The following is a 12,091-nucleotide window of genomic DNA, read 5'->3' on the forward strand; positions in this document are numbered from 1 at the left end:
TCCCCACTTTCCTACCTCTTTCATCACAAATGCATTTAGAACGTGGATCTTACTCCTCAGCATACATAATACTGAGCAACCCCACATATGGTATTATGGTAAGGACCAGCATATTCAATCACGGCTGATTCACTCTTTCAGATATCTAGCTTACTAGGTGGGAAGAATTGGCCACCAAAAAATTAACAAATCGTACTATATAGCATTGAACATGAAAACGAAAATAAAATAAGAGATCAGCAAAAGTCAAGAGAGAATGTACAGTAACTAACCTCAAAATCGTCAGCAACAAAAAGGCAACCATGAACATAGTTTTCATTTACAATTTTGATTTAGGTATTAATTCTGAGAACGTTAGTCATTGGCCACCATAACATTTTCCAAGGGACTGCTTTCCAGCTTTCTGATGACCAGCTTATTTTGAGGTGACGTGTCTTTGGCTGATGACAGTGTATCCACGTCAACGATGACAGAGTCATCTTCCTTAAAATCTCCCCTCAGAACTCCCATTGCAATTTCATTCTCAACCATCTGTTGTATCACCCGCTTGACAGGTCGGGCTCCATAATTAGGGTCAAAGCCCAATGTCCCAAGTAGTTTTAGGGCTTCTTTAGTGTATTGAAGATCAATCTTCTTTTGCTTCAGCCTATCTTTCACCCGATTCATCTGCAATGAAGGTAAATTAAGAAAATTGTCAGGATAATCTCAATATCTCACAGCACCATGCACCATCTCTGCAGTAAACTCTAATTTTCTCGGAAGTTATGAGCAAAAATATACTACAAAAAGACAGGATGACTATACACAAGACTGAAGAAAAAGGTGGCTTGGTATCAAATTATCCCCTCAATTTCTATGGTCCTGTCTGCCGCAGACTTATTAACCAAGTGAGATTTAGGTTTTATCTAATCTAATGCATGTTGGAATGTTCAACATAAATACCGTAAATTAGTTATGACCTGAGATGTTCCTTTCCTAGACCAAATTAAAAAAAAAAAAAAAAAAAAAAAAAATGATAAGGCAAATAAGGCATCGTGTTGAACAACTAGAATTTGCAGATAAGCCATGCATTGCTCCAAAATTATAATCTTTACCTGTAACTCAACAATTCTGCTGATTTCTCTGGAATCAAGAGGCTGGAAAACAATATATTCGTCAATCCTATTCATGAACTCGGGACGGAATGTTTGCCTAGCCAAATCTACAACCTGCCTTTTCATCAAGTCGTACACTGCATCCTTGCTATCTTGAGTATTCTTCAGAGTTTCCAGGATATAGTGGGACCCAATGTTAGATGTCATAATAACCACACAGTTAGTAAAACTGACAGTTCTTCCTTGAGCGTCAGTTATACGTCCATCATCCAATAGTTGCAATAAGATGTTGAAGACATCATGATGGGCCTTTTCAATTTCATCAAACAGGACAACAGAGTAAGGTCGTCGCCGCACTACTTCAGTGAGCTTCCCACCTTCTTCATATCCAACATAACCGGGGGGAGCACCAACCAGCCGTGACACTGCATGCTTTTCCATGTACTCACTCATATCTATACGTACAAGAGCATTTTCGGTGTTAAAAAGGTAACCGGCCAAAGCTTTTGCAAGCTCAGTTTTCCCTACACCAGTAGGGCCCATAAACATGAAGCTTGCTATTGGTCGATTCGGATCAGATAATCCAGCCCTTGAACGACGAATCGCATCAGCCACGGATTTGACAGCCATGTCCTGTCCAATAACCCGTTTGTGAAGGACCTCTTCTAAATAGACAAGCTTCTCTCTCTCAGATTGTTGAAGGTTAGATAAGGGTATGCCAGTCCACTTGCTAACAATTTCAGTAATATCTACATCAGTTACTTCTTCTCGAAGCAAGGATTTACCAGACTCACGATATTCTGCCAGGTTCTTTTCAGCCTCCTGCAACTGCCGTTGAAGAGACATCAAGGTTCCATATTTTAGCTCAGCAGCACGACTGAGGTCATATTCACGTTCAGCAGCTTCCATCTCCAGATTGACTCTGTCGATCTGATTAGGCATTTTTCAAAGGGAAAAAAAAAGGATTATAAACATCAAGATTAATTGAAATGACAAGCATGGTGATTCTTATTTTTAATTTATTTGATAGAGTAGTTGTTAATATTCAAATGCAAATAACAGAGAGGGAATACTCCGTACCTCTTCTTTGACTGACCGGATTCGGTTCATAAGAACCTTTTCGCTTTCCCATTGATCGTTTAGCTCCTTTTGCTTCTCTTTCAATGAGCTGAGATCACTTTCCAACTTGCTAAGTCTCTCTTTGGATGCTCTATCAGTGTCATTTTTTAAGGATAGTTTCTCCATCTCTAATTTTAGCACTGCTCTATCTATCTCATCCAACTCTGTAGGCTTAGAAGTAATCTCCATTTTCAGCTTTGCAGCAGCTTCATCAACAAGATCGATAGCTGTATAGGACAAGCAAGGATTCTGATGAGACAAATAAAAATACGGCATTTTTCAGAAGATAACAGCAGAAAACAGTGGGTAGGGATGAGAATAAACTAAGACAAACCTTTATCAGGTAAAAACCTTTCAGTGATGTAACGATCAGAGAGTATAGCAGCTGCAACAAGAGCCCCATCTGATATCTTAACACCATGATGCAATTCATAACGTTCACGCAACCCACGAAGAATGGAAACTGTATCCTCCACGGATGGTTGGCCACAAAAAACTTGCTGAAATCTCCGTTCAAGTGCAGGATCTTTTTCAATGTATTTTCTGTACTCATTCAATGTTGTGGCACCAATACACCGAAGTTCTCCTCGACCAAGCATTGGCTTTAGTAAGTTACCAGCATCCATAGCACCACCAGTAGCCCCTGCAATCAAGTTGTGAAAATTAAAAAGCTTGTGATTGCATTTTCTTTATCCAATGTTCAACATTGCCCCAACAACATTTTTGCATTATATATCTTAAACTACAATCTAGTTTAGAGGGTGTTCTCATGGAAATTTCAACATTGTCCCAACTCAAAGTTAAAACTCCGTTGTCCGTTTTGTAAATTTTATAATAGCAAGTCAAACAAGTGAAAAAGAATTAAAGAAATTTGTTATTAAAGAAATTTATTGCAAAGGATGACAAAGAGTAAAAACAATAGCAACAGACTTAAAACCAAAGTCACCAAGAAAAACATACCTGCTCCCACTACTGTATGAATCTCATCTATAAAAAGGATTATTTGCCCATTTGAGGCACTCACTTCCTTCAGCACAGCTTTAAGTCTCTCCTCAAAATCTCCGCGAAATTTAGCCCCAGCAAGCAGAGCACCCATATCAAGTGAAATCAACTAAAAGAAAATTAAGGAAACAATCCACAAGGAAACATGAGATGATTTACGACGAAAGATGTTCGGAAGATAACTATTGGTTTCCTTTTTAGAAGCAAAATCCCAAACATCACTTGCACTAATTAATCATTAAAACAAGACCAACTAGATTATCAAGCATCAGCAACAAAACGCTTAAACTATTATTACTTGTTACTTCTAAAAGGAGACGCACCTTTCGATTCATCAATGGTTCAGGAACATCACCACGTATTATACGTTGGGCTAATCTGCAAAATAGCATAACATGATCATGACTTTGCTGTGAGTGACTGAGCAGGGGGGAAGACGGTTGAACCCAAAAGGCATGCCAATATTCAAACAAAGTAAGCTTACCCTTCCGCAATTGCTGTTTTACCAACTCCAGGCTCACCAATGATTACAGGATTGTTCTTGGTTCTTCTGGACAATATTTGGATGCAACGGCGAATTTCATCATCTCTCCCAATAACAGGATCAAGTTTACCGCGCCGGGCTAATTCAGTAAGATCACTTCCATACTTCTCTAGTGCTTCATATTTCCCTTCTGGATCTATTTCAAGAAATGAGAACCATAATAGTATTAGGACAGTGGAAGATGAAAGACTAAATTCACAAATTTACAAGGATAGCCTTTCAAACGCACAGAATTAAAGATCTACAAATTTTCAAGCAGGAATGGGGAGTATGAGAAAATATAACTTCTCTAAAAAGTGAATCAATAAATTGGAAAGACGAGAGCAGTTTGTTGAAATCATGCCATGGTGACCAAACTCAAGTTACCAAGAACTTAGATTAATTTCAGTGCAGCAAGGAATGAGCTCAAGATAGCTATACACTTTTTACTGGTCAAAATGAGAGACAAGAGAAATTTTTTTTGCCACATAATTGACGCAAAAGTAATGAACAACATATTTACTAATAGCAGCAACCATGAAAGTGTTCTTGGTAAAAAACAATTTAATTTTAAATAGCATATCAAGAGTTATCCACATTAAAGTAATACTAGCAATATCTCCCCACTTCCCAGGTTGGTCAAATAGAGCCCATTATAATTTTCATCATCAAACTTGTAATGCTGGAAAACAACTAGCTTTTATCAATGATGATTTCAAAATAATAAAAAGAACATACTCTGATCTGTAACTTTTTGACTTCCACGAACAGCTTGAATGGAGTCCTTCAAATCCTTCTCATTAAGGTTAAAATTTTGAAACAATTGCTTCCCAAACCTTGGATCTGAATGAAATGCCAAAACCAAATGCTCTACAGACACAAAATCATCACCCATTTCTTTCTTGTGTTTTCTGGCTCTGTCCAAAAGGGAACCAAGATTTGTGCCAAGAATAGGACCGCTAGTGTCACCTACAACCTGCAGTATCAAAAGTCATTTAGCCACAAAACAGTTCATTTTAAATAGTATGATAAATAACCAATTAAGCTCATGAAAACATACCTTTGGCTGCTTGGATATGAAGTCATCTATAGCTTGCAACACTGATGAATTGTCAAGCCCAGCTTTTGTTAAAATTCTACGGGCCAAACCATCTTTTTGTTCTAACAGGGCCTTTATTAAATGTTCAGTCTCGACAATTTGCTGTTTGCTCAGTCGTGCAGCTTCAACAGACCCAACAATCCCCTCCCATGCCATCTCAGTAAACTCTGGTTGATTAATCTGAAAAAACGTAAACATCAGGACGCAACAAGATTGCAAGAACAGTTATTCATCTATTCATTATGAGGATAAAGCAAACACAAAAACTTCTAGAACAAAATGTGGGATAATGTTAAGCAGTAATTTTACGAGCAAGGGCTAGCAAAAGGGAATAAAGGGAATGAATATTGAATAAACTGAATACTGAATTAGCCAGCCTCAAGGAATTCAAAAGTGAGGGACCATACACAAAGTGAGGACAAGCAATTAGAAGACAGTGTCATCAAGAAAAATAAGCGGCACTTATGCTACACCAACCTTACAATGTCTATTTCCCAAATTCCAAGGTTCAACCAAAGAAAGCTCTCCTTTGACTTCCTTCCCCTCCAAGAGTTACAACAATAATAAGCTAACACCTTAAGAATCTTTCAAACCAACAAGATATATCATACCCTTATAAGAGTGCATATGCAGGAGGGGCATGAAAAACAAGACAAACAACTATCACCTAAGGGCGATGCTCCTACTCTAAATCTAGAAACAGCTTACTCTAAATGATAGAACAGACAACTGCACAGCCCTCGTGTGAGATGATTGTAAGAATTTGTCGTGAAGTACCTTTTTCGGTAAAGAAGTTACAGGTTTCATTATATAGGATAAGCTATGCAAGTCGCCCATTCAATTGTCTTCTCAGATTCCAACTTAAAAGCACTTTTGAGGTGTTATCACATTTGCCAATTGCCTGCACTCACTGTATCAGGGCAAAATGATTCACTCTTTCTCACTGAAATTCTACTTGACTTAAATTGCAAATGTTAATACCAGTCTAAATACCCTATACACACCTCAAATCAAGAGGAAGAGCAGCTTGTCTATCCGGTTCCACAAATTAAGCTTACGAAAGAGAATTCATCTTGGCTTTCCTCAGACACATTTAAGAGTTGCAATTCGGCCAACCCTATTAGATTCTCACTTATCTACCACGATGTATCTATTTTATCAAAATTAGTAGCCAAATATCTACATCTGCCACAACGGGACTTCCAATCTATGGCATGGGCCACTGACTCAAATGATCAACCATAACTTATAAGAACTACATAATTAGGAACAACTTACAGCAAAGGTCATATCATTACCACTTAAGCCCCGCAATTCTAAGCTTAACGGTTCGAAATCATACTCCCTAATTGTACTTAATTTGTATAAACCTAGAGTGTAATCCTCTCACCAAATAAAAACCCTGAACTAATCTCAACCTTAATTATTAGACCTGAAATCAACTAAGTAGCCCTCAATTGAACATACTATTAGCTGTGATTCACAAAATTGAACTTATGACTGTTATGTTCCCTTCCCTAATTTTATTGAACCTTAATTTCGTATGTATGGTCAAAATACACAGCCTCAACTATGAACAAGAACAATGCCAAAATTTGAAGGTCAACATTACCTTTTGCATTGCAAAAATCAAAATTTCTACTTTAATTGTGTATTTAGAATGTAAGGGCTACCAAACAATCATTAAATTTAAGTATTCTAGAAAATTATAACAAAGAACAGTCAATGATCAAAATCACCAGAAAAATTAAATAAGAAAAAATTGAATTGAAGAAATGAGTAACCTGGCCAGAGCTCGCAGAAGGAGTAGCAGAAGCAGAGTAAAATCGAGAACCCAGAAATGAATTGCTGGCGACGCCATTAATGGACTTCCTGAAAAGCTCTCTCTCCAAGACCCCATTTGCAAAACCGGTAGAACTGGAGGGAACAGCTGTTTTGGGGGCGGAAAAAGGGTTGGAAGAGGAGAGAGAGTGGGAAAGAGGGTAGGAAGAAGGGGCAGTTTTGGAAGCAGAAATGGCGGCATAAGCTGAGCGAGTAATCAGGCGTTTGGTGGTGATGGCTCTAGCAGCCATTGGAGACCCAGCAAAGAGTAGAGAGAATGTGAGAGATTGGAAGAATTGAAGGAGTAGCAGTAGAATGAAGAGTACAGAGTGTTGAAGATGGAGGAAGCTTGAACAAGGGGAAATGACAAAGGAATACAATGGAACGTTACAGAGACTTAGGAGTTACAGGGAACACTTTGGAAGCTTCTAGCGCCTACTCAACGTTAGTAGGATCTCCTCTCTTGTCAAGGATATGACAATATTTTGTGAGGCAACGGTGAGAATCGATCCCAAATTTATGGAACACTTAATTTATTTTTTTATTAGAATAAATAAGATACTATTTTAGAAAAGTAAAAAAAAAAAAAAGAAACCAAATTATATAGATTTTTATATTGTATACGTGTCTCCTAGCTAATGTTATTAAAATAAGGTTGTTAAACTATTGCGGATTAAGATTAGTCCCTAAACTATTTGGTCAAAATTCAGGACAAAAAATGAGCATTTAAAAATCGAGAGACCAAAAGTGCACAAATACAATAGTTTGAGGACTATATTTATGCTTAACTCTTATTATACTTCCTACGTTTCATAATAATTGTATTCTTTGAATGACACACATGTCAATACATAGATTTGACCATTATTCTTTATAATTAAATATTATTAATATGAAAGGCTAAGATAATGAAAATTTACCTAAATACTAATTTAATTAGTAACATTTTATATGACAACATATGTTTTTACCCGTATAAGTTAATAAAACAAAAAAATACTCGTAGTTTGTATATAAAAATGTAAAAGTTAACGTGTTTGCCCTTATTACAAAACGAAGGGGTTTACCGTTTAAAATAAAAATGGGGTTGGATTTACGTGGGCTGTTGATGTGGGCTTCAATTATTATAAAGTTTGTAGTCCTAATTCAAGTCGGTATTGGTTTATTCCTATCTTTACCTCTATAAATAGAAATAGCAATTAAATCTTCAATTTTGTATACATGCTTAATTCTAATTTTGATTCGTTTTAGCAGGCTCAAATTGACAAATATACAAGGATATATAATAAGAATTCGATTAATTAAGGTATGTTGCCTGTTTATCTTTTTCAATTCAATTACTGTATTCTTTTATAAATTATAAGAAGTATTATTTAATGTAAGAGATTAATTTGGAATTTCTCGCATGAGGTGGATTTGATTCATGGATTATTTGGTTATGAATGTATTAATTAATTTTAAAAATTTCTTGGTTGAATTTTCGGAGTGTTTTCCAATTACTCAACAAGTCTTTACTCTTAAATATTTCTTGGTTGAATTTTCAGAGTGCTTTCCAATGTAAGTGTTTTTTTTTTGGGTGCAATTGAATAAGTTTATAAGAGTACTAATGTACTATACTGATTTGAATTGATTTGCCATAATTGAGTTGTGTCAAATTGGTTTTAGCTTCCCAAATATATTTTTCGCATATTGATTATATCTCAAATCTTTAATTTAATAACCTTGTAGTGTTTGTGTTGTTTAATGTGGCTTGGCGTAGATGGCTGATTGGTCTGTGTTGCCCTCTGATATCCTCGGTGTAATTGCATTGAAATTGAATACCATTGAAGATTTTATATATTTCTCTTTGGTATGTCATTCATGGAACCGTGTTTCCTCAACCGGAGTGGAGTCGTGCAGATAAACCAACTACACCTTGGTTGCTGCTAGCAGAGCCGGAGCCGGGGATTAATGACACCAATCACGAGAATTCGAGTCGTAGGAAAACATTCAGCATCAGCAAAAACAAGTGCTACGGAATGATGCTTCCTGAGATATCCGAGAAAAGATGTTGGGTTCGTCTTATGGGTGGATTGTGATGCAAGACTTTAACAAGAATGTTAAGTTATTTAATCCTATTATTAAAGCTGAATTAAGCCTCCCTTCGTTGTATGATTTGCCAACTTACTCAGACTACGTCCCTGATCAAGGATACGGATCGTCAGATGATGAAGATGGATCATCAGACAATGAAGGCGGATCATCAGATGACGAAGGTGATCCTGTGATTAAGATGATAGAGGAATATCCGTGGGCTATGAAAGTTTTGGTGCGAAGATTCATTGTATTAAAGATTCCTGGAAGCAACAGCATTGATGAGTTAGTTGTGTTTGTGATACATTACCCATGGGATAGTATAGCTTTTGCTCGCCCTGGAGACAAAGCATGGAATGAACTAGTTGACTCATGGCCATGAAGTCCCCGACCTTTTATTCATCAAGCTATGATTAGGGATGGAAAAGTATTAATCTTGTATGGTCCTATTAGTCAATCTCGTGATGCAGCGATTGCATATTGTGATATAGCTAGTATGGCGGCTAATTCTAATCCTGTCAAGGCTAAAGATTATATTACCATTCCCTACAATCTGTGTAGAGAACCATCATTAGCCCGAGATATATTTTTTATGGCTGGAGAGAAGTATATGGTGGAGTTAGCTGGTGATTTACTTATAGTCTTGCGCATAAGAGAGATTGGTATTTCGGATGAACAGGAAACTGATGAGGTTGTATACCTCTGGGACAGTACACATTGCTACCGTACCATTAATTTCAAGGTCCATAAGCTTGTTTGTGACACAACATCGTCGTCGTGGGAAAATGTCGAGGATTTGGGTAATTATATGTTATTTATTGGTGATAATTATGCTACTGCTGTTCATATATCTAAGGCTCCAAATTGCCAGAAGAACGCTATATACTTTGTTTCGGGTGAAAACAATGGGACCTTGCCGAAGGTCCAATGAAGTGGTGAAGACTGGGCTCGGTCCAAGTGATGTTGGGCCGAGGATTTCCTGCACAGCAAACACACGTAAACTAGCCTCGGGGGTGTTGCCGAGGAAGGCCCCTCCGATGCTAAAGTCAGTACAATGTGTAGAGAGAAAGCTATGCAAGAGAATTAATTGCATGAGGCTTCGTGTGAATGTATGTGTCTCTCTTTACATATGCAATATTGATGGCTTTTATACCTTGGCATATATGGGAGAAGTGGGCCTTGGCCCAATTGACTTGCCTTATGGACTGATCTTGACTTTAGCACAATTGGAGAGTTGAACCTTGACCTTGGGCTTGTAATTGGATCATTTAATGACTAGGCCCAATTGGACTAAATTGGACCCAAACAACTTGCCCCCCAGACCCGATTTGGAAGTATGACGGGTCGGGTTTAATTAATCAGAAAAAGGAGGGAAGTAAATGATTTAATTAATCCAAAAAATTTGAATTTAAACCGCAATTAATGAAATAACGGCGGCTAGATGGATAGTTTATGGAAGTTGGACGGATAATGGGTGGTTAATCAAGAGGAGATGTGTTTAACGATTACTTAGCGAGGTATTTAAGAGAAATTAAAGGCGCGGACTCCCAGAATTCCCATTTCTGGAAATATAAGCAAGAGAACCGCTCTCTCTCTCCTCACTTCTTCACAAACACGAACTCCGACTTGCGCAAAACCCTTGAATCCGCATCAAAACTTCCTTGAATCCCCGAGAATTAAGCTTAGAAACTGAAATTCGTCATTCCAAACTCATAGATCGGCAAATTCCGCTTCAAAATAAGGTAATTTTCTTTGATTTTGTTTGATTTTCTTCGAATTCGAACTCTTTTCCCTTTTTTCGACTTTTTCTTCGAAACTCAACAATGGTGAGAGGAGTTAGAGGTAGGGCCCGTGCTCCAAGAAGGGCAAGGCAATTCCCCGATCCCAGGAACAGGACTGGGACCTGGAACGGACAAAGAGTGGGGTCTGACCCTGCTGAAGGAATTAGGGCGACCCCAATTTCATCGGCGCCTCCGGAAGGAACGGAGGAGCCGAGCGTTTCTGGGCGGGACGAAGAAGTTCCCGCCGATCTTTGGGATGTTCTTCCTGGATTACAGGAGTGGGAGGACGCTGAAGTAGCCGCACCCATGATAAAGAATTGCCCCTACCCTTGGTGGGTAAATCATGCCGATGTGTATCGGTTTGCTGAACAGATTGAGCTGCATTACGGCATCATGGAGGCTGATGGGTATTGGCGCAGAATGCCCGTTGCATCGGACAGAATCCATCGTCCACCCCTGGGGTATGTGGGGGTGTACACAAGACAGCTTCAGTATGGGCTGAGGTTCCCTTTGGACTTATTTGTCCGAGATTTGCTAATTCACTACAGGATCTCCCTGTGTCAGCTAACTCCTGTCAGCATCCGAAGGGTGATGACATACTTATGGGTCTGCAAGTTCATGAAATACATCCCCAACTTGCACTACTTTAAGAAGATTCATAAGCTGGTGCCGAATATCCAGAGTGGACATAGGGATCATGGTCCTGGGTGGTTTCGGATTGAGTCTCGGCCTGGTTATCTGACAATGTGGCCGAATGATTCTTCGGATAAGGAGTGGAGAGGCCAGTGGATCTGGGTTAGGGCGCCCACAGATCCAGACCATCCTTTCGTCTTCAGCGCTCCCCGATACCTCTCCATCCCTGACCCAGAAATGCTCAGCTTGGGCCCTTTAGAAAACGATGGCCAAGGAGATCGTAATCTCGATCAGGCCAACATTTTTGGGAAGACTGATAACCCAAGGGGGAGAGGTCGTCTGAAGACCATTCCGGCAACTTGGCTCCCTGATAACCATTACATCTTTCAGGAGCATATGCTTGCTGCTGTCGGCCTCAGCCGAAAGTTTAGAGATGGTAAGCTATTTCGGCTGGGGCCGAAGCCTTTTATTTTTATCTTTTTGCTTTCGCATTTATAATTTATTCAGCGTTTTGATGTTGCTGAACTGACTTGCGCTTATTTTCTATTTTCAGTGCTGAACGAAATCACTGCCAAGGTTGACTACGAACGTCTCGGCGTTGACCAAGGAAGGACAATCCTGAACCGAGCCCCTTCCATTACTGAGTCCAAAGATCGCGTTGTTCACTTGGACTCAACTCACTTTCAGATAGAAGCTTCTGCCCTCTATCAGTGGCAGAAACCCTAGTGGAAGAAGAGAGATCCTTGGAGCCAGTTGCTGGACGAGGAACTCGAAGCTGCTCGTACTGCCGAAGAGGTTGCACGAGCCGCTGAAGCTTTGGAAGGAGGAGAAGGGTCCTCCAGGGCTGCTGAAGAAGAAGCAGCAGCAAGGGCAGCTGAAGAAGAAGACGAGGCTTTGCTGAAGACCTCGGTGAGTTATACTTAGCTTCTCAGGCTTCAGAATTTTT

General features: G+C 39.0%; 1 protein-coding gene across 1 annotated transcript; it reads right to left on the reverse strand.

Annotated features, from left to right (window-relative positions):
* Positions 1-118: 118 nt before the first annotated feature.
* LOC145591071 (chaperone protein ClpB4, mitochondrial-like) lies at positions 119-7,096 on the reverse strand. The gene is made up of 10 exons (XM_081647453.1): positions 6,622-7,096; positions 4,799-5,017; positions 4,477-4,714; positions 3,700-3,895; positions 3,539-3,593; positions 3,174-3,324; positions 2,548-2,856; positions 2,175-2,440; positions 1,095-2,024; positions 119-666 (listed from the first exon to the last, which is right to left on the reverse strand). The coding sequence occupies exons 1-10, from the start codon at positions 6,907-6,909 to the stop codon at positions 355-357; spliced, it is 2,964 nt and encodes a 987-aa protein (XP_081503579.1). The 5' UTR covers positions 6,910-7,096; the 3' UTR covers positions 119-354.
* Positions 7,097-12,091: the final 4,995 nt, after the last annotated feature.

This window comes from Chenopodium album, chromosome 18 (assembly GCF_948465745.1).
Source record: "Chenopodium album chromosome 18, dcCheAlbu1.1, whole genome shotgun sequence".
Lineage (NCBI taxonomy): Eukaryota > Viridiplantae > Streptophyta > Magnoliopsida > Caryophyllales > Amaranthaceae > Chenopodium > Chenopodium album.